The 19320-nt window shown below is 49.3% G+C and overlaps 3 protein-coding genes across 3 annotated transcripts; 1 reads left to right on the top strand and 2 right to left on the bottom strand.

Annotated features, from left to right (window-relative positions):
• The first annotated feature begins 7399 nt into the window (after nt 1-7399).
• On the top strand, nt 7400-7972 carry LOC125548015 (uncharacterized). Its single transcript, XM_048711727.2, has one exon. It carries the CDS (start codon nt 7400-7402, stop codon nt 7970-7972), a length of 573 nt encoding a protein of 190 aa, XP_048567684.2.
• Nucleotides 7973-8769: 797 nt separating this feature from the next.
• Nucleotides 8770-10477, bottom strand: LOC125548014 (alkane hydroxylase MAH1). Its single transcript, XM_048711725.2, has one exon. The coding sequence runs from the start codon at nt 10440-10442 to the stop codon at nt 8886-8888; it is 1557 nt and encodes a 518-aa protein (XP_048567682.1). The 5' UTR covers nt 10443-10477; the 3' UTR covers nt 8770-8885.
• Nucleotides 10478-18483: 8006 nt separating this feature from the next.
• LOC125546682 (uncharacterized) lies at nt 18484-19062 on the bottom strand. The gene has a single exon (XM_048710850.2). The coding sequence runs from the start codon at nt 19060-19062 to the stop codon at nt 18484-18486; it is 579 nt and encodes a 192-aa protein (XP_048566807.1).
• Nucleotides 19063-19320: the final 258 nt, after the last annotated feature.

Genomic DNA, 19320 nt, shown 5'->3' with positions numbered 1-19320 from the left:
GATCGTAGGAATTTTTTTAAAATACTGCATTCCCCAACATTTTCCTCATAGAAGGTACTCCGGCCACGCATTCTGTTAGTCCCCAATTAAACAGTACTCCAGCCACGCATTCTGCTAGTCTCCAATTGATGATTTCAGTGTATATGCTTTCAGAAATAGTACAGGGAGTAGATGGTTTCAAATTACTCCTTATTAATGATTTACTATTTGTCTCATATTCTGGTTAATAGATTCATATGACAGTAACATCTATGAAATGATATAAATTAGTTCGATAGCTTTCATAAAAGGTATTGTTCATCGAACCAAACTAATATAAATTTTAGAACTGTTATGAAATAACCTAGTACTGGAGTAGTTGAGCATAATTGATTCATATGTTATATTGTTGTAGCTTTACTGATTTCACTGACTACCTAGGCATAGCTGAAAACATTGAATTGTTTGAGCTTTATTTATGAGTGTAGTAATGTGAAGAATAAATTGAAATGACTGCTTTGATATTTCACTTCAACATCTTACTCATTCCTTTTATGTTGTAACAGGGTCTTGAAATGGATATAGATGGATGTTTTAGTGATTTGTTATGGATGCCTCACAACGAGCACAAAATATCCAAAACTTGGAAAAATGTGAGTATCCTTTAAATCCGCATGTCTACTGTTATACTTAGTGGTTAACTAGACTAGTTGTAGTGTGTATCGATGCAGTCTAACATTTGCTTGAATGTACGGTGTCACCGTGTTGGTATCCCATTTGATCCTCTATGTACATCAGCTAGGGAAAAATTATAGTGTAGCACCCTGTGACAATGCACACTGCTATCAATGGTTGGGACGACGTATAGAGAAGCAGTGGAGAGAAGAGAGAGGGATGACCACCTCCATCTGACTTGTTGATGCTGCCGCAGTGGCGTCCTCTACTGCAACCCCTTTGGCCGTGAGGATGTGGGCGTCGGGGATGCAGCGGAGGTCGGGGTGGTCATGAGGATGTGGGCGATGACGCGAAGGCCAAGGCAGTCCGTGGGAAGGTGGGTGGCCGGGATGAGCCGGAGGCCAGGGCCGGCATGCTTGGCGGGGAGATGAAGGTGGGCGACGGGGACGAGACGGATGCGGCATCAACCATCACTATCTGGTTCAGGGAGTCGGGGCTAGACCTAACCACCTAGTGGATGCTAGCAAAAATAGCGCCCAGGCTGGGACGCTATTTGCGTCAGTTGTCCGTGTTGGGACGTTGTTGTCCTTACTAGTTTTGAAATTTTTGCTAGCCCTTCATTATGTTTGTAATTATTGAATTATTAGTTATATTAATAGAAAATCTGGGGCTCATTGGCTCCCCATCTATCCGCATTCATGCCCCGCCTGCTGCTGCTCTGTCTGAGGAACCTACTCCTGCTTTAAAGCCGGCTGCCCCACCCCAATCATACACATCCCATTTTTTCCCACACTTTTGTAACCACCGCTACTCATAGTCGATCTCCCCGTTGTCCGCCGTCGCATGGTCTGGAAGCAAATCACCTACAACATGATGGTCCGGTCGAAGCATCACGCCGAGGGGTCCTCACCGCGGATGTCTGACACATAACCTGCATTTCAGGAGGCCAACTTTCAAGTTCTCTGAAGACGAGCGGTAGGAGGAGAAGGATGACCCCAAGGTGCTTTTGGCGGTCCAGGAGGAGGAGGAGGAAGAGCAACAGCCAATGAAGGAGGAGTTGATCTTAGTTGACGACGTGGCCGACAGAGGCAAGGTGGCTGATGTCGTGGCTGAAGGGGAAGATGCCCCCTTCTCCATGGCGAGGCACAATTCGAGGCGGAGCACGCGGATGCCTTAGCTGTGGTGGCGCTCCTCACAGATCTGGACCTCATCGTCGAGAACCGGGCGGTCTACGCGTCCGTGTAGAGTGCCCACACAATCGAGCACGAGCGTTGGATCTACATCGAGGACATGCGGCGAGCTATAGTCTTTGCGGATGACACAACTGGCGATGGGGACTATGAGGCCACCGCTCATCTGTAGCCTCCGGGTATGTCGGGATGCCATGGATTCAGCCCGCCACCAATGAGCGTTGAGGTTATCGTCCCGATCTTCGACAATGAGGGTTAGGATTTAGAAGTATTGTTTAGATGTGGTGTGCATTTTAAGAAAACAAAACATATCTACCAATGTTGCATGGCTTGCATGGTCCGGGTTTCGCCTAGATTTTTAGGGGATAATGTTGGATGACCGACATCCGTCTGAATGTTTCTAGACATGTTTGAACATCTTCATGAACATTTAAAAGTGTATACTTGATGCTCCACATTGGAGATGCCTGAGAGGCTGAGACCTCCAAGGGACGTCGGCGGCTAGAGAATGCGAGTGGTGCCGTGGTGCACAGGGATACACTTTAAATTGGCTCATTTTTCTTTAGAACAAAGACGTCAGAGGCGTCCAATTTTAAATTAACAAAGTCCTTACATAGGCAGAACACATATGATCCATAGAAAACGAGAAATAAAAACAGGTAAAGGTCCAGTTTATTACAAGGCTCTCAGCCCGGACAGAGCACGTAGGTTCGGAGGAACAAAAGTTGCCACTACTCTAAGAAGCAACAGGGGACGCTGACGATGCCATTGATATGACAAAGTCTAGAAAGCATAGTGCATGTATACAACATGCATAAAAGAGAAGGGCATGAATGGACACATAGGCATATGAGCCCATTTTCAAAAACTTATTTCTAAATGCCAAAAAACTGTGAAAAAAGTCTCAAACATACATCTTCACATTCTTGTGCACGCAAAAAGTTTCGTGAAAAAACAACTTTTTATTTGGCCTGTGCAAAAAAGACACAAAAAATTGTGTCGTAAAACGCTATTTAGAAGCACTGAAATTTATCTTCTTTGTGGAGCAAAACAAAAGGAGATTTTTCTCACAACTTTGTGCCACGCCCACATATTACGAAGATGTATGCGTGAATTTTCTTTTGATTTTTTTTGACATTTTAAAACGTCTTTAAAATGAGATTTTTTAGAAGTGCGTTATTATGCCCATGCGTGGAGGACGTGCCCTCTCATGCATAAAACCAGTTCGCTCGGTGGCCAAGCCCTCCCAAAGTCCCAGCGTCGTGTACTCGCCTGAATCACATATATATTCACATTTTATGAATGAGCCATCTACGTCTGATCAATCAAATCATATGCAGGCTGTTTTCGTATTTATGTAGCTTACGATTGTACCCTTCGCAAATCGCAGTCGCCTAGCTAGCTTTACGTAAGCTATCTGAATGGGATTGTGCGAGCAGTTGCATGCGCACGTAGACACATTGCTTTTTTTTTTTTGCGGGTAGCACGTAGACACATTGCAGAAGATAATAATTCAAAATGGCCTCAGCTAGCGTCTGGTGCCTTTGATTTGATCAAATATATTGAAGAAAGACAGACATATAGCAACCACTGGTACTGTACGTGTGTATAGATTGAGCTGCCACCAATGTGTGAACTGCTTAATTTGGTTGATACCGTTGGTTACTGTACAGAAGATAGAGTGGTTTGGAGAAGCGACTCTTATAGATGAGAATCCATCAGTACTGTTCAGAGAGTTGTTATAAAATGTGTGCAGAACTATGCTAATTGTTGATTATGTGCAAGTTGGTACAAAAATAATAGTATTCAAATTAGAAATAACTCTTTCTATGGCCCATTTTGCGGTTGCTGTATTGGAGTGTGTTGTGATTATTTTATAATGTGATGCGAAAAGTAGTAATAGCCATAAAATAGAAGAAATTTGTGAGCTCAACAAATGCTAGAATATAAAGCAGGTGGGACAAATAAGATTACGAGTATTGATCGCAATACTAAATAATCGGTTTTACAACCATCTGACCAAGACCTTTTATCCTTTTTGTATATGTATGACTCTAGATGTTAAGATTGAATGGTTATTAACATTGACGAATCTTTAGAAATGAAGATCAGAGTTGTGCTACTAAGGGCATCTGCAACCATTCCTTTTTCTATATGTTCGGACACTTTTAGGCCTCCAACACGGCCGTTCATTTGGGTTGGACCAGTTCGAACATTCGACCTACCCCAGTCCGACCTCAAACCAGGGGTGGTCTAGGGGAGCCCAGACATCCACCATGTCGGATTCTGACGCCCCGGTTCCACCCCAAACCCTTCCCGGCGCTTAAGGTTTCGCACTACTCTCCACATTCATGGAGGATCATTGGCTCCCCACCTACACATTCATACCCCGCTGGCTGCTGCTTTGTCCGAGGAACCTACTCCGGCTTTAAAGCCGGTCCCTCCTCCCCCCGCTCCAAATCGTAAGCGTCCCATTTTTTCTCTTTCCCACACTTCCGTTACCACCGCTACTCGTAGCCGATCTCCCCGTTGTCCGCCGTCGCCATGGTCTAGGAGAAAATCACCTAGAAGATGATGCTTCTGCCGAAGCGTTGCGCTGAGGGGTCCTCACCGCGGACGTCTGACACATGACTTGCACTACAGCAGGCCAACTTTCAAGTTCTCTGAAGACGAGCGAGGATGAGGACGACCCCATGGTGCTCTCGGCGGTCTAGGAGGAGGAGTACCAGCCAACGGAGGAGGAGCCGATCTCGGTTGATGACGTGGCATAGTACTATAGTATTTTTATATGCTATTGGGAAGACACAAAAATGAAGAAGTCACCAACATGAAATTCACTAAGAGGCAGGTGCAAGAATTAACGCCTTTCGGGACATATCAATCTGAGGTCTTCTCTTTGTCCGAGCCCCGCTTAGTGGTTGTTTGGATACAGAGAATTAGACGTGGGATTTTGGAAAACTGGTTTTTAGAGGATTTTTAGGAAAACCAGTTTTTATTAGTTTTTCTGTTACAACGAGTCTATACAATTCCTTGTTTGGGTGGAAAAAGGGCAAAACACGATCACGCAGTTGCCGTCCGCTCATCCCAGAGGCCATGGCTCTTCGCTCACAGCCTTCCTATGCATGTTTCTCTCGTCCTCTTCCTTGCATGCTGCATGGCACACATGTATGGCTCTCCTGCTAGCTAGCTTATGATGTGCACGCGGCAGGTCGACGTAGCAGTGGCAGCGATGCCTGTCCATGGGCGGGTGCACGCCGGTATGAAGCAGGACGCTGTCAACGGTGCTGCCGGCCGCGCCCGAGCTGAGAATGGCGGAGATAACATGGCGAGCCGGACAAGCCGTTGCCGGCCGACGTTGTCTCGGCAGAGGACGAACATCGCGGAGTTCGACACCGCCGGTGTTACGGTGCCGGTGTTGGACGGCGGCGGCGACGATCGCCGGAGCTACCAGCAAGGATGACATTTGGACGCAAAAGTAGACAGCAAAGAATTAATGAATACGTAGACGATGAAGCTGAACCCGCCGACGCATCCAAATAGCCAAATAGACTGTGCGGGATACTAGTCAACACGACGGTAGAGAACGCGTTTGTAGAAAAACGACTAATAGTCGTTTTTCTATAAATTGGCTTTTTGAGATTTTATAAAACTCAGTATTACTTATCCACGGATTAGTTAGATATCCCAAACAAGTTTTTAGGTGGTTGTAACAGAAATCACGTTTTTAGAGAGCTGATTCTCTGCAAACACTTCATCCAAACAATCTCTTAATAGTGTATGTCATGTGGTTACGAGTGTTAGGCTTGATGAACGGTGTGCTTCGCCTTTTCCTAGTAAACCAGTAATATATGATATATAGACACGGTCCGGAAGACACGGTCCGGAAAGAAAAAAAGAAGACATTTTCCTCCACTCCACCCCATCCGAGGTGAGAACCTTCGCATTAGTCAATTATTATTTTCATGCTCTCCGGTTCTTCCCTCCTCCAATGCATGATCTCTTCGACATTGCGGGGGATGCATTGGTGTCATCCTGTAGATACATGCATTAGGGGTTAGGGTATCACGGTTGATGTGGCGTCGGCCCTTCGTATTATCGTCAATTATTCTTTTTCCTGCATATTCATGCATGCATGCATGCATATTATGCGTCTACGTGATGGATTAGTGTGTAATAAATGGAGAATAGAAATACTAGCAGTACCTGCTTGGTATCTATTCTATTTGTGTTGCATGTGTAGTACGGTAGTATAGTATTTCATGTTGTCCTTTTTAGTTCGCATATAAGATTTATCTAAAGTCAAACTTCATAAAGTTTGATCAAAACAGAAAAATATGGAAGATTGAAAATCAGATGCCAAAATAAAAAGCACGCGCGAGGGGCTCGGTGACCCCGCACATGGGTGCCAAAAATCCTCTCACATATCCATGCTATGCTTGTTAGATGTTTTCTTTCCAAAATTTCTAAGTGAGCCAATATAGGTCGAAGTGCACCAGGTGCACCAGGGTGCAAGCGCATTCTCTAGCCGTCGACATCCCTTGGACATCCATCTACTCACAGGAGAGATGCATGGCTCATGTGAGTCTTAGTGCTGTTTGGCTTCTCTCTCTCTCTTTGCACATAACTACGTACGCCCCGCGCGTGGCTCGGTCCCGATGGCATTTGGTACCCACCTCGGACGCCTCCTCCTCAATCGGAGTGCAGGGCGAAACGGAATTGCGCGGTTCCGGTAGGTACCGGCAACCCCGCTGTGACAGTGACACCTCGTATTGCGCGGTTCACATTTTAGAATAATCAGTTTCACAAATGATCCATTATAATTCACTTTCTGTGGTTGCTACTTCACAATTCAGAAGCTATATGTTTCTTTTCACTGGCTTGTTTCACAAAAAGCACATCTATTTCAGTTGTTCATTTTTTAAATAACATATTTCAATCTTTTCAAATTAAACTATTACACATTTTTAAATAATCGGTTTCACAAGTTGACATTTCAGTTTCATTTTTTTTACTTTCAAAACCAATATTTCAGTTCCACTGTCTTGTTTCACAAAAAACACATTTTTCAAGTCAAATAGATTTGTTTCACATACGAAATGTGAAACGTTAAATTTAAACCTCTTCAAATTTATGTCTTAAAAGATATAAATATTTTAAATTGGTCAAGGTGAAAAAAAATCCATGAATTTATTTGCATCGGAGAGAGAAGAGACACAGATGCATACGTGTGAAGAAAGAGAGAGTGAAATGTTACATCCATGCATGTGAGGTAAAACAACTCTTCACTTCAGAGCATCTCCAACAACGGCCCCAAAAGACACGCGTAGTAAACTTTCACTTTAACGCACGCGGGACGTTTTGGCGCACTCAAGCGGCGGCGGGAAACTAGCGCGCGAGAAAAGGCGGCAGCGCACGCTAGATTTGACGCACCGCTTCGAGCGTGCCTATAAATTGCCGCGCTCGCCACACGGCCTCCACACTACCACACGCGCTCTCTTCGCTACTCTGTCGCCGCTTGCTCGCCGCTTCGTCGCCCCCGCCACCACTGCGCCACCATGCCGCCGTGCCGTCGTGGATCATCTGGCTACCGCGGCGTCCGCGAGCGCCCCGGCGGCACCTACTACACCGAGGTCCGGTCCGGTGACGTCCGGCTCGGCCTCGACACGTTCGGGACCGCGCACGAGGCTGTCCGTGCGTACGACGCGGCGGCGTGGCGCCTAGAGAGGCCGCCGGCGCAGATGAACTTCCACGACGTCTTCACGCGCGAGCAGGCGCAGAACGTCGCCCCTCCGCCTCGTCTTATCACGGACCAGGACCGTGCGGAGCACCGTCGGCGGCAGCGCCGCCTCCTCGTCACCGAGGAGGACGAGCGAGCCATGGCGGAGTGGCGCCGGCGCCACCCGAAGGACGTCGCGGCAGAGCACGCCTTCTGGGCGAAAAGGACGGCAAAGCGCCGCGCGGAGCGGTTGGAGAGGTGTCGGCGGAAGGCCCTGGCGATATCGCAGTGCGATATCGTTGAGGCAGGTGGGGTGTCGATCTTTGTGGATAATGATCCTCATTGGGAGGACATGTGGATCGATACCTCGGACAACACCAATCCAGATGAGGACGAGGACGACTCGGAGTAGGATGTAGTTGCACCATAGTTCATCTAGTTGCGCCGTAGTATGTAGTTGCACTGTAGTTTTATCTATCTATATTATCGATCTATGCTATGAACTATGTAAAATATCTATGTATCGTTTTTATTATCTATGAAATATATATCATTTTTATTAAAAAAATATGTATGCAATGTTTCGTGCGATAGCGCACGCTGCATTTTAGCGCGCCTACTGGAGCTACGCGCATGTTAAATTTTAGCGCGTCTGCTGGAGCCAGCGTTGCTTGCTGCTTTTTTTCAGACGATGGAGGCGCTGCAAAGTATTTTTTAACGAGTCGCGGGTTCCGCAGCTGTAGGAGATGCTCTCAGTGGTGAGATGGTTGCCAGCACCTGTGGGAACCACGCAAAAAGACATTGCGGAGTACAGGGCCGTTGGGAAGCACACGCAGGCAGACGTTCCACCACATTAGGAGGTACTACAGTAGTGCTACAAGTCGAGCTTTCAGTTGCACTGCTCATGCACCCTCAAAAAAAAAAAAGTTGCACTGCTCATGCATGCATTCATATCCCAGTTGATCAATCTGGGCACCAGATCAGACTGCATGCATGCTGGATCATTATTCCACGTACGCCATTCTGTTCCAACCATTTTTCGTAATTTTCCGTTTCCTTCTTATTTCCATATGTTCCGTTGGTATACACATTTATTTACTTATTCCTTTGTATACAGTACATATTGATACACACACAAACAATAACCTCACACGTTTACACACAATAATATCCCCGTCCCACGATATAAGACGTTTTTACAAGCCAAAATGGCTTGCAAAAACATCTTATATTGTGGGATAGAGAGATTACACGTATATGGATTGCCATGCAATGCACATGGACACAGGACTTGCGAGCATCGACGTAAGTGCGTATGTATAGCCCTAGCAGGCATCGTCTTGCCTCTTGTAAACCCTCACCTTGAGCCCGTCCTTCATGTGGAGTATGATGGACAGCTTGGGCCTCACCACGGCACCGGCGGCGACCTCCACCCGGAACCGCGGCAGGACGGCGGCGACCACGCCCTTCATCTGCGTGAACGCCAGGTCCTTGCCCAGGCACGTCCGGGGCCCCACGTTGAACGCCACGAACTTGTACGACGGCTCGTGCCGGAGCCGCCCCGCCTCCGTCAGCCACCGCTCCGGCCGGAACTCCAGGCAGTCCTTGCCCCACACCGACTCCATGCGTCCCATCGAGTAGAACGACACGATCACCCTCCTCGACGGCCGCACGGCCGGCCCGCTCGGCAGCGTGTCTGGCTGCGCTCCCGCCTTGTGCTCGAACGGCACCGGCGGGTACAGCCGGAGCGACTCCGACAGCGCCGCGTGCAGGTACACCAGCCGCTTCAGATCGGCGGCGCTGGGGTGGCCGCCAGACGACAGGTTCTCGCGGAGCTCGGCGAGGATCTTGGCCTCCACGTCGGGGTGGTTGGTGAGCAGCCAGAAGAACCATGTCAGGGCGGAGCTCGTCGTGTCGCGGCCGGCGACCATGAGGTTCAGCGTCGTGTCGCGCAAGAACCGATCGAACTCGCTTCCGCCCTTGCCTATCTCGTCTTGGCATGCCATGTACAACGTGAGAAGATCAGCGGCGTCGCTTCCGTCGGCGTTGGTGTCGGCGGCACTGGCCGCGCGCTCTCGCCGTAGCGAGACGTACTCGGCGATAGACGCATCCAGCACCTGCTGAGCCCTGGTCATCTTCTTGTGATGGCCGATGTTTAGGTAGGTCTGGAGCCTCAGCCAGGCAATGGGCGTCACGTGCCTGTAGAACAGCACCGCCTCGGCCTCATCCATGGCCGCGGCGAATGGCACTTGCGGGAAGTCGGCGGCCAGGCAGCCGGGGTCCGTACCGAATATGAACATCGCCGTGAGGTCGAACGTCAGGCGCATGAACACGTCCTGCAGGTCGACGACCGTACCGCCGGCAGCGACGCCGTCGAGAAGCGGCACGAGCCCCTCGTCGAGCTTGCGCGCGGTGCTCACGGCGACGGCGGCGCGGAACCTCGCGTCCGAGAGCACCGCGTGCGCCTTGCGCCGCTGGAACGCCCACGAGTCCCCGTCGGCGTTGAAGATGCCGTTGCCGAGCACGTCGAACAGGGCCGCGAACTCCTCGCCCTTGGGGTAGTTGCCGAAGTTGGTCGTGAAGACATGCGCCACGTCCGCCGGGTTGGCCGTGATAAGGATGTCCACGGGCGAGCCCCACGGGCCCCTGGCGACGTGCGACATCCCCGGCGCCACGCGCAGGAACTCCGTGAGCCATTCGTGCACGCGCCCGGCGTTGACGGTGATCGCCGGCACCGAGCCGACCAGCGGCCAGTTCGTCGGCAGCCCGTCCCGCCGGCGATACCTGAAGAACAGCAGGAACAGGAAGCAGGCGAACGACGCCATGATCTCCGGGTACTTGCCGAGGAAGCCTCTAACCCACCACCATGACACCGCCTCCATTTCTTTTGCGTTTGTTTACGCTATAGCCGGTGAAGTGTTCTTGTACAAGTGAGCTAGACAGAGCTAGCTTGGCTTATTATATAGTGGAATGTGAGGTGAGGGGTTTGGGTTTAGGTGTAGACATTTGGCGCCGGTGAAGTACTCTTGTTTCTATTCTACCCCAGAGACCATATTGAATCACTAGTCTACTTCAAAGGTGCAATTAAATGGACTGCCCTCCGAATCTCTCGTCATCTCTTCCTCTCGGGTCGACCAGTCGACGTCATCAAAGGCCCACCATGGATATCGCCTCATGCATATACTCCAGCCTTGTCTCTTTCAACGTAGATGCTGGGATGCATTCTTCTTTTTTGAAACTCCACAATCTTTATTAAATCAAAATATTGTTACATCATCCTCCAGCCACCTAACAATTGATGCCGGTGGTTCCTTTATCCATATAGAAGGTGGAGTCAAGGTCGCTAGCCTAGCTAATTCGTGAGAGACAATATTCGTTTTCCTAGGACAGTGGACAAAAGATATCGAAGTATAACCAAAAGATAAAATATTACAATTAGCATAAATTGCAGCCGCTCCAGATGATGTGTACCCTCCAACATCCATTGTGTCTATCACCTTCATGCAATCAGATTCCACAACGAAGTTACTAATCCCAAGTTGTTGTGCTAGTAAAAGTCCATGGTGCAATGCATAAGCTTCTGCAGTAGGTGCGTCTGACACATGATCCAGTTTACCATTCGATGTTGCGATGTATCCTCCCTTATCGTCTCAGAGAATAGCCCCAACCGCTCCTTGGAGTTCTTCAGACTGGAATGTTGCATCAACATTTAATTTCACCCAGCCCTTCGTCGGTTTAACCCATCCTCCTCTCTTGATGCTTAAATTCTTTTTTATGGTCTTGAAATAGTTTATTGTTAGAGCATCTCTAACAGCCGCGCTAAGCGCCGCGCGCAAAAAACCTGTTTACCGCGTGCGCTGCGGCTGGTTTTGCGCGCCCTCCTGCGCTGGCTCCAGCAGCCGCGCTATAATGCAGCGCGCGCGCCGCTCCAGTAGAGCGCAAAAATACAGCGCGCGACTCGCCAGGCATTTTGCATATATGATATTTTGGAAAAAAATGAACATGTGAAATTTGACACAAACAAGTTGATGAATAAAAGTTCATGCCCACAAGTTCAAAATCATGCCCACAAGTTCATCCAACCAAGTTCAAATGCAAACTAAAGTTCAAGATATGAAAGACACATCAATCTTCATCTTCCTCGTCTTCGTCTTCGTCCTCATCTTCCGAAGACGACTCTTCCGCCTCCGAAGATGAATCTTCCTCCCTCTCCTCATCATGCACCGCATCACGCACCGCATCATGTGAAGCTCTGACGGTGTTGGCAAGATCTTCAACGGCATCTTTATAGGAATGTGTGTGAGAAGGCACATCGAAAGACATTGCACCCATGGCGGCCGAAGGTGCACCCATGCCTCCCATGAGAGAAGCAAAACTCATGCCTCCCATGGCGGCCATAGCGTCGGAGGGTGCTCCAAAGCCACCCATGCCTCCCATGGCGGCCGGAGGTGCACCCATGCCTCCCATGGCGGCCGGAGGTGCACCCATGCCTCCCATGGCGGCCGGATATGCACCCATGCCTCCCATGGCTCCGAAGCCACCCATGCCTTCCATGGCGCCGAGGCCACCGCCACCCATGGCGCCGAAGCCACCGCCACCCATGGCGCCGAGGCCACCGCCACCCATTGCACGAATCAAGGCTCTTTTTTGGATCAAGACTTCTTGTTGGGCAAGATTGACATACTCTTTTTGCGCCGCATTGAGGTTAGATGGGTCCAAGAAGAATAAGTGCTTCTCCCATTCCAACAACTTAGCTCGCTCCTCGTTGCTCACTTTCCTCTCCTCCAAAGCCACCTTTCTCTCCTCGGCCGCCACCCTTCTCTCCTCGGCCGCCAACCTCCTCTCCTCGGCCACGGCATCTTGGTTCCTTGCCATTTTCCTCACCTCATTGGCTTTGACCCTTGCCTTCACAATAGCTTCCATAGCATTTTGAGCTCATCATCTCCTTTCCTCTTCTTCTTTTCGGTTTTGTCTTTCTTGCACCCATCCGGTCGTTTTGGCTTCGAGTATGAAACCGAGTTGGGAGTGGGGCTTCTCTTGCCGTCATTACTTGATGCATCCTCCTCCTTCTCATCATCATTCATCTTAATTGCTCGCTTCCGTTTGTTGCTCAAATGCAAATCCTCCAAACCATCACGCTTCTTCCATTTCTCATCATCCTTTAACACTTCATAGCAATGAGGCAAGGTAAAGACCCTACCTTTCTTGATCTTCCCCTTCTTGGTTGTCCTTGTCTCTTCTTTGAACAAGTTTTGTGCAATGTTGTACTATAAGAAAAACAAAACAAGTTAGCACTTCGGTCACCAAAAACAAGTATGATGAACATATATGAGATGCCACTTACTCGATCATCCTCATTTGTGCCACTTGGGTTAATCTTGTCAACTGCCTTTTGTACGGCCGCCCACTTTTGACAATCCGAGTTGATTGTCGACCATCGGGACCGAAGTGATCTCTCGGAGCGGTCAATTCCACTCAAGTTGTGAGCATCAAAGTGTTCTTTCATTCGCCCCCAATACGCGTCTCTACTTTGATCATCTCCAATGGATGGATCCCTCGACACTTGCAAACAAGTATGGCATAGTAACTTGTCATCGTTGGTTGAGTAATTGCCCGCTCTTCCTTTCGGCGCCTCGACAATTCCCTCACCCTCCTCGTCCACCTCAAACTCATGGTCTTCGAAATGGATGTCATTGGTTTGAGACCAATGCGAATTGTTGGACCCAACACCCATAGTGGACATGTATGCATCATCGTTGAGACTACAAAGTTTTTTGAACAATGCAAATAAGCTATCTATATGTGATGATGATGCATTGAAAAAATAAGAAGAAAAGAAAAGTTGGAAATTTTTTCACCTTGGGGGCATTTCGTCGAACACGTGGTGCGCGTCGGCGGTCGGCTCAACGAGTGAGCTCGCCGGCGCTTCGGTAGCCGCCGCGGCCGTCGAACGCCCTGCAAGCTTCTTTCCCCTCGCCTTCGTGGTGCCGGAGCCGTCCACCGCCTTGTTTTTCTTCGCGGATGTTTTGCCCTTCTTCGTCCGCGCCGCATTGGGGACCTTTTTCGACGGTGCGGCGGCGGCACGGGACGGCGCCGGCGCGACGCCACCCGGCGCCAAGAAGAGGCTGCGCGCGAGGCCGACGCTCGGCCGAGCTCCGGCGGTGCCGACGCCAGCGCTTCCCGCGCTAGGGTTTCCGGCGGCGGCGGCGGCGGGGGGGGGGGGGGGGGTCGCGGCTGTACAGCGGGGTGAGCGGGGCGCCGGTGTGCGCGTTCATGGGTGGGTGGCAGGGCGCCGGCGCCGGCGCGTAGGACGAGGAGAGGAGAGAGTGCGGTGCGAGCGCTCAAGTGTGCCGCGCGCTGTAGCTGGCGCCCGAAATACGCCGCGCGGGTAAGTGTTTTCAACCGCGCGCTCAACCCGTTATAGCGCGCGCGCCGTTTTTGCGCGCCCGCTGGAGCGACCCGCCGCGTTGCGCGCGCGCTAAAACGGCCTAATTTGCGACGCGGCGCTAGTTTAACGCGGCCGTTGAAGATGCTCTTAGAGCACATATAAACATGGTAGAATCAAATCCGCCATGGATATTGCCTCATGCATATACATCCTCGTCCCTTTCAACGTAGATGTTGGGATGCATTCTTCTTGATGCGTCTTTTCTGGACTCACGCGACGGCCAGAGCAGGTCATTGTTGATATTCTTTTTAATGTGTCTTTTTGCATGCACGTAGGATTTTGATGTCCATCCAACGGAAATCAACCTGCATAAAATACCTTAAAGTGGGACTCATCTGTCATTGGGTCATAGCTTCTTCAGCAATTCCCTCGATTTGGTGTGGCGTTGAATCCGGCAGCACATCGTCTGATTCAGGCCAAGAAAGAGTGATTTTGGGCACATCAAGGTCGATGGAGCCCGTGGCGGAGGCCAATGCACGGAGTTGACGACACCAGTGGCGACATAGCATTTGTCACATCTTTGGCAGACTCGTCGATAACAAGGGCCCTGTTTGGATATTCTAACTTAGTTAGAGGGTTAGAGTTAGATTCTAATCCTGAATTAACTCTAATCAAAGAGGTGTTTGGATGGCAGAGTTAGATGAAGCGCGGATACGGCGAGGCGCCTTCACGGGCGGTGCGAGAGGGAGGGAGGGAGAGGACGAAAAGCTTCGATGAAGTGGGGAGGGATCTACTGCAGGAAGAGCGAGCGAAAAAATATGTTTTTTAGTGGTCCCGAGAAGAACTAGCCCAAATAAGCACATCTTGGGTGGGTTAATTTTTTGGGGTAGGTTAGATGCATCTAACCCAAACTAACCCTCCTGTTTGGATACTTTTGGGTTAGTTAAGTTCAAACTAACTCTAATCCATGAATCCAAACAAGGTCAAGATGGACGAGGTGCTGGCCTGGGCGGTGGCAGGTTGCCGTCAGGGTAGGCAGAGGAGCATGAGGCATACCAGGCGGCGAAGTCACGGGTCCACCTTCAAACTGAGGGAACAAATGCAGGGGTCGAGGTGGACTTCGTGGCATCGTCAACGTGGATTGCGGGCGGCTAGAGGGGTGCTATGATGGGAGGCCGTCATTCTTTGAGAGAGAGAAAGAGAGATGCACATGCATTCACATATGCAAAAACACACTTAGATGAACATATGTAACTTTGTAAACCCTGACTTGCTAGCTTCTTGTATAACTGGGGTTTCAATTTAAATGAAAATAAATGTGTGCTATTTTTATTTGGAAAAGCACAACATGGACTCGGATGCTCACAAACATGTGCATACATCCATCCGTATAAACGCATGCACACACACGGGCACCTTTGAGAGACCGATCCGTGAAAAAGTCACTATAGATGTCTTGGTATCGCTGAAAACGTAGCCTCTCACTGAAAGAATATTTCATCTTTATGAGACACCAAATCGTCAAACATAAAGTTTGATCCCTGATTGGCTTCGGCACCAATGCCCTCCTAACCATCCAACTACAATTGGTTGTCAAAAAAATTGTGTGTTCTGACTTTGTTGTGTTGATGCATCACCAATGTCCTCCTAACCATCCATCTATAGTTGGTTCTCAAAAGAAATGTGTGTCCTGGCTCTGTTTGTGTTGATGCATCTACACGTGAGAGGATGTGGAGCACGTGTAATCTCTGTGCAGAACTACTCTACATGCTAGAGATTCCGTCAGCTCCTACTTCCCGTAAAGGCAACTCCAATATGATTCATCAAAATGGATATATCAAATGTCTGTAGACACATATGGTATGTGTGGTAAGAAACTCATATTTGAAATTGAGTTGTGATGCTTTAGGTGGTAAAATAAAAAAGAAAAAGTCAAAAAATGAGGTTTAGACAGATAGTCGTTGGATGAAAGATGGGTATTGGACACTCGAGGGCTAAAACCCTCAATGCTCGTTATGTGAAAAATATTAAACACTACTTTGATAATCCTGAAAAAACCCCATTCAACTTGATAATGGAAGACACGTTGGATCAACGTGAATACTTTAGGGATTACCGCTTGACTCAAAAAGGAAAACTCTTATGGGATCAAATTGAAATGTTGCAATGGTATGCTTAAAATTTATGCTTGAGATATGATTATACTTGTTGCTCTAGGATGAAGGCTCGACACCTGGAGGGTCACTATTTCAATTGAAATGTTGCAATCAGATGTTTTATACTTATGGGATCAATTGAAACGTAAATATTTTAGGGATTATACTTATGGGGTCAAATTGAAATGTTGCAATTGGATGTTTTATTTTAATTTGTGCGGCTGAACAACGGCTGTACAATAGCTGCATTGTAGCTGAACAACGGCTGTACAATAGCTGCATTGTAGCTGAACAGCGGAGTTCGTGGCGTCGTCAACAGATTGCGGGCAGCTGAGGGGCGGTACGGCGAGAGAAGGAACGCAGACATTCTTTGAGAGGGAGAGAGAAAGAGAGATGCACATGCATTCAAGTCTGCAAAAACACACTTCAGGTGAACATATGTGACTTTGTAAACCCTGACTTGCTAGCTTCTTCTATGAGCATTGTGTGAATTTAAATGAAGAAAATGTGTGCTATTTTTTTTTTGGAAAAACACAATACAGACGCAGACTTTCGTGCATGCACCCATTCTTATGAACATAGTCACGCATGCCGGCATCTATGAGAGACCGAGCCGGCGAGTCTTGAGATTGAAGAAGTCAGCATAGACGTCTCCCTATCGATGAAAATGTCGCCACTCATTGAAAGAATATTCCATCTTTATGAGACACCAAATCATCAAATATGAAGTTAGTTTACATTTTAAAAATGTGACAACCTTCTACCAACGTTACATGCCTTGTGTGGGTCCGGGTTTCACAGTTTTTTTAGGGATAATGTTGGATGACCGGCATTCGTCTAAATGTTTATAGACACGTTTGAACGTGCTGACAAACATTTAAAACATCTATTTGATGATCCACATTGGAGATGCCTGGGAGGCTGAGACCTCCAAGGGACGTCGATGGCTAGAGAATGCATATGGTGCCCCCGTCCGCGGACAGATACGGTGTCCGTTTTGCGGTCAGTTAAGAAACCCGAACGGTGGTAGTCCTATCAACTATTGACTCGGATCATGTCCTTTTGCACATGAAGAATTGAAGATAATATAGGGTCGCGCTTACGAGGCTGAAACATGGAATGAAGCCAGGTGCCACCACTCTAACTCAGGTTGGGTCCTAGTCCTTGTGAACCACTTGTACTTAGATTGGATCCCAGTGAAATTAGGGCATTCATGCCACCAATCTTAGCGTGTGATCGGCACCCAACCATTTGCTAGCTGTAACGTTCTACAGGACTGATGGATTCTCATCCAGAAGAGTCGCTTTTCCAGACCACTCTATCTTCTGTGTACAGTAACCAACGGTTTCAACTAATTAAGCAGATCACATACTGGTGGCGGAGCTCAATCTATACGCACGTACAGTACCAGTGGTTGCTATATGTCTACCTTTCTTCAATATATTTGATCAAATCAAAGGCACCAGAAGCTAGCCGAAGCCATTTTGAATTATTATCTTTTGCAATGTGTCTACGTGCGCATGCAACTGCTCGCACAATCCCATTCAGACAGCTTACGTAAAGCTAGTTAGGCGATTGCGATTTGCGAAGGGTGCAACCTAAACTACATAAATACGAAAACAGCGTGACATATGATTTGATTGATCAGACGAAGATAGTTCATTCATAAAATGTGAATATATATGTGATTAAGGCGAGTACACGACGGTGCGACTTTGGGAGGGCTTGCCATCGTGCAAACTAATTTTTTTTAGAATATAGTACATACACAGGTGCTCATATATACACGCATACACTCGTTCTTATGAACACGAGTATCTCCGAGAGACTGAGCCGACATATCATCTTAAGATTGACGAAGCGATCACAGACACCTCGTAGTTGACGTGAATGTCTCCTCCCACTGAGCGTGCATCACCAAAAATTCTAAAACAAATCTAGGAATAATGCGAGCAATGAACTTGAACCTGGTGGGCTGGGGATACCACTGTCCTCCTAACCATCCAATCGCAGGTTGGTTCGCAGTGAACTAACTTATTAGAGCATCTCCAACAGGCGCCCAACGCGCCGCGCGGTAAAAACGGATTTGGCGCGCGCCCATCGCCTGGTTTGGCGCGGCGCGCAGCGTTTGCTCCAGCAGCCGCGCTGAAAAGCCCCGCGCGCGTGCAGCTCCAGCAGGCGCGGTAAAATGCAGCGCGCGCTCATTCTACAATATTTTTTAAATTAAAATTACATAGATAAAAAAAAACGATACAAAGATATTTTACATCGGTGCAACTACTATGGCATAGATAGATAGTTCGACATACATAGATAGATAGATACTACTACGGCATAGATAGATAGATAGAAACTACTATGGCATACATAGATAGAAAACTACTCCAAGTCGCTACAATCACCATCATCATTCTCGTCGGTGTCGTCCGAGGTTGAGAGCCATATGTCGTCCCAATGTTCATCGTCCGAGGTGAAGAACGACCTCCCACCTGCGGAGACGATGTCGCACTGCTCGTTTGCCACTGCCTTCCGCTGACGCCGGTCCGCCCGCTCCGAGCGGCGCCTTGCCGTCCTCTCTGCCCAGTAGGCACGCTCGGCATCGACGTCCTCTGGGTGGCGACGGCGCCACTCCGCCATGGCTCGCTCGTCCTCCTCGGCGACGAGGAGACGGCGCTGCCGCCGAGAGTGGTCGGCACGGTCCATGTCCGTGATGAGATGCGGCGGAGGGGCGACGCGCTGCGCCTCCTCGCGCGTGAAGACGTCCCGGAAATTCATCTGCGACCGGGGCCTCTTCAAGCGCCACGCCGCCGCGTCGTACGCGCGGGCCGCCTCGCGCACGCTCCGGAACGTCCCGAGGCCGAGCCGGACGTCGCCGGCCCGTATCTCAGCGGAGTACCAGCCGTTGGGGCGCTCGCGGACGCCGCGAAAGCCCGAAGCACCCCAGCGGCGCGGCGGCATGGTGGCGCGGTGGTGGCGCCGAAAGCGGCGAAGCGGCGAGGTTGCAAGGAGGAGGGCGCGTGGCTATTCTGTGCGCGTGGCGAAGCGCGGACTTTATAGGCGCGCGTGAAGCGGCGCGCCAAATCTACCGCGCCGCGTGCCGCTTTCTCCCCCGCGCGCGCAAACGCTTCTCGCGCGCGGTAACTTCCCGCCACCACTGGCGCGTGCGGAACCAACTGACGCGCGCGAAAAACTGCTTTTACCGCGCGGGCGCATGTT

The sequence above is a fragment of the Triticum urartu genome, chromosome 3A (genome assembly GCF_056163025.1).
Source record: "Triticum urartu cultivar PI428250 chromosome 3A, HENAU_Tu73, whole genome shotgun sequence".
In the NCBI taxonomy this organism is placed as follows: domain Eukaryota; kingdom Viridiplantae; phylum Streptophyta; class Magnoliopsida; order Poales; family Poaceae; genus Triticum; species Triticum urartu.
Note: the sequence above shows the minus strand (reverse complement) of the source record. Positions and strands in the feature narration are given on the sequence as shown.

Excerpts from the sequence above, each read along its gene's own strand:
- LOC125548015 (XM_048711727.2), top strand. The coding sequence starts at position 7,400 with ATGCCGCCGTGCCGTCGTGGATCATCTGGCTACCGCGGCGTCCGCGAG.
- LOC125548014 (XM_048711725.2), bottom strand. The coding sequence starts at position 10,442 with ATGGAGGCGGTGTCATGGTGGTGGGTTAGAGGCTTCCTCGGCAAGTAC.
- LOC125546682 (XM_048710850.2), bottom strand. The coding sequence starts at position 19,062 with ATGCCGCCGCGCCGCTGGGGTGCTTCGGGCTTTCGCGGCGTCCGCGAG.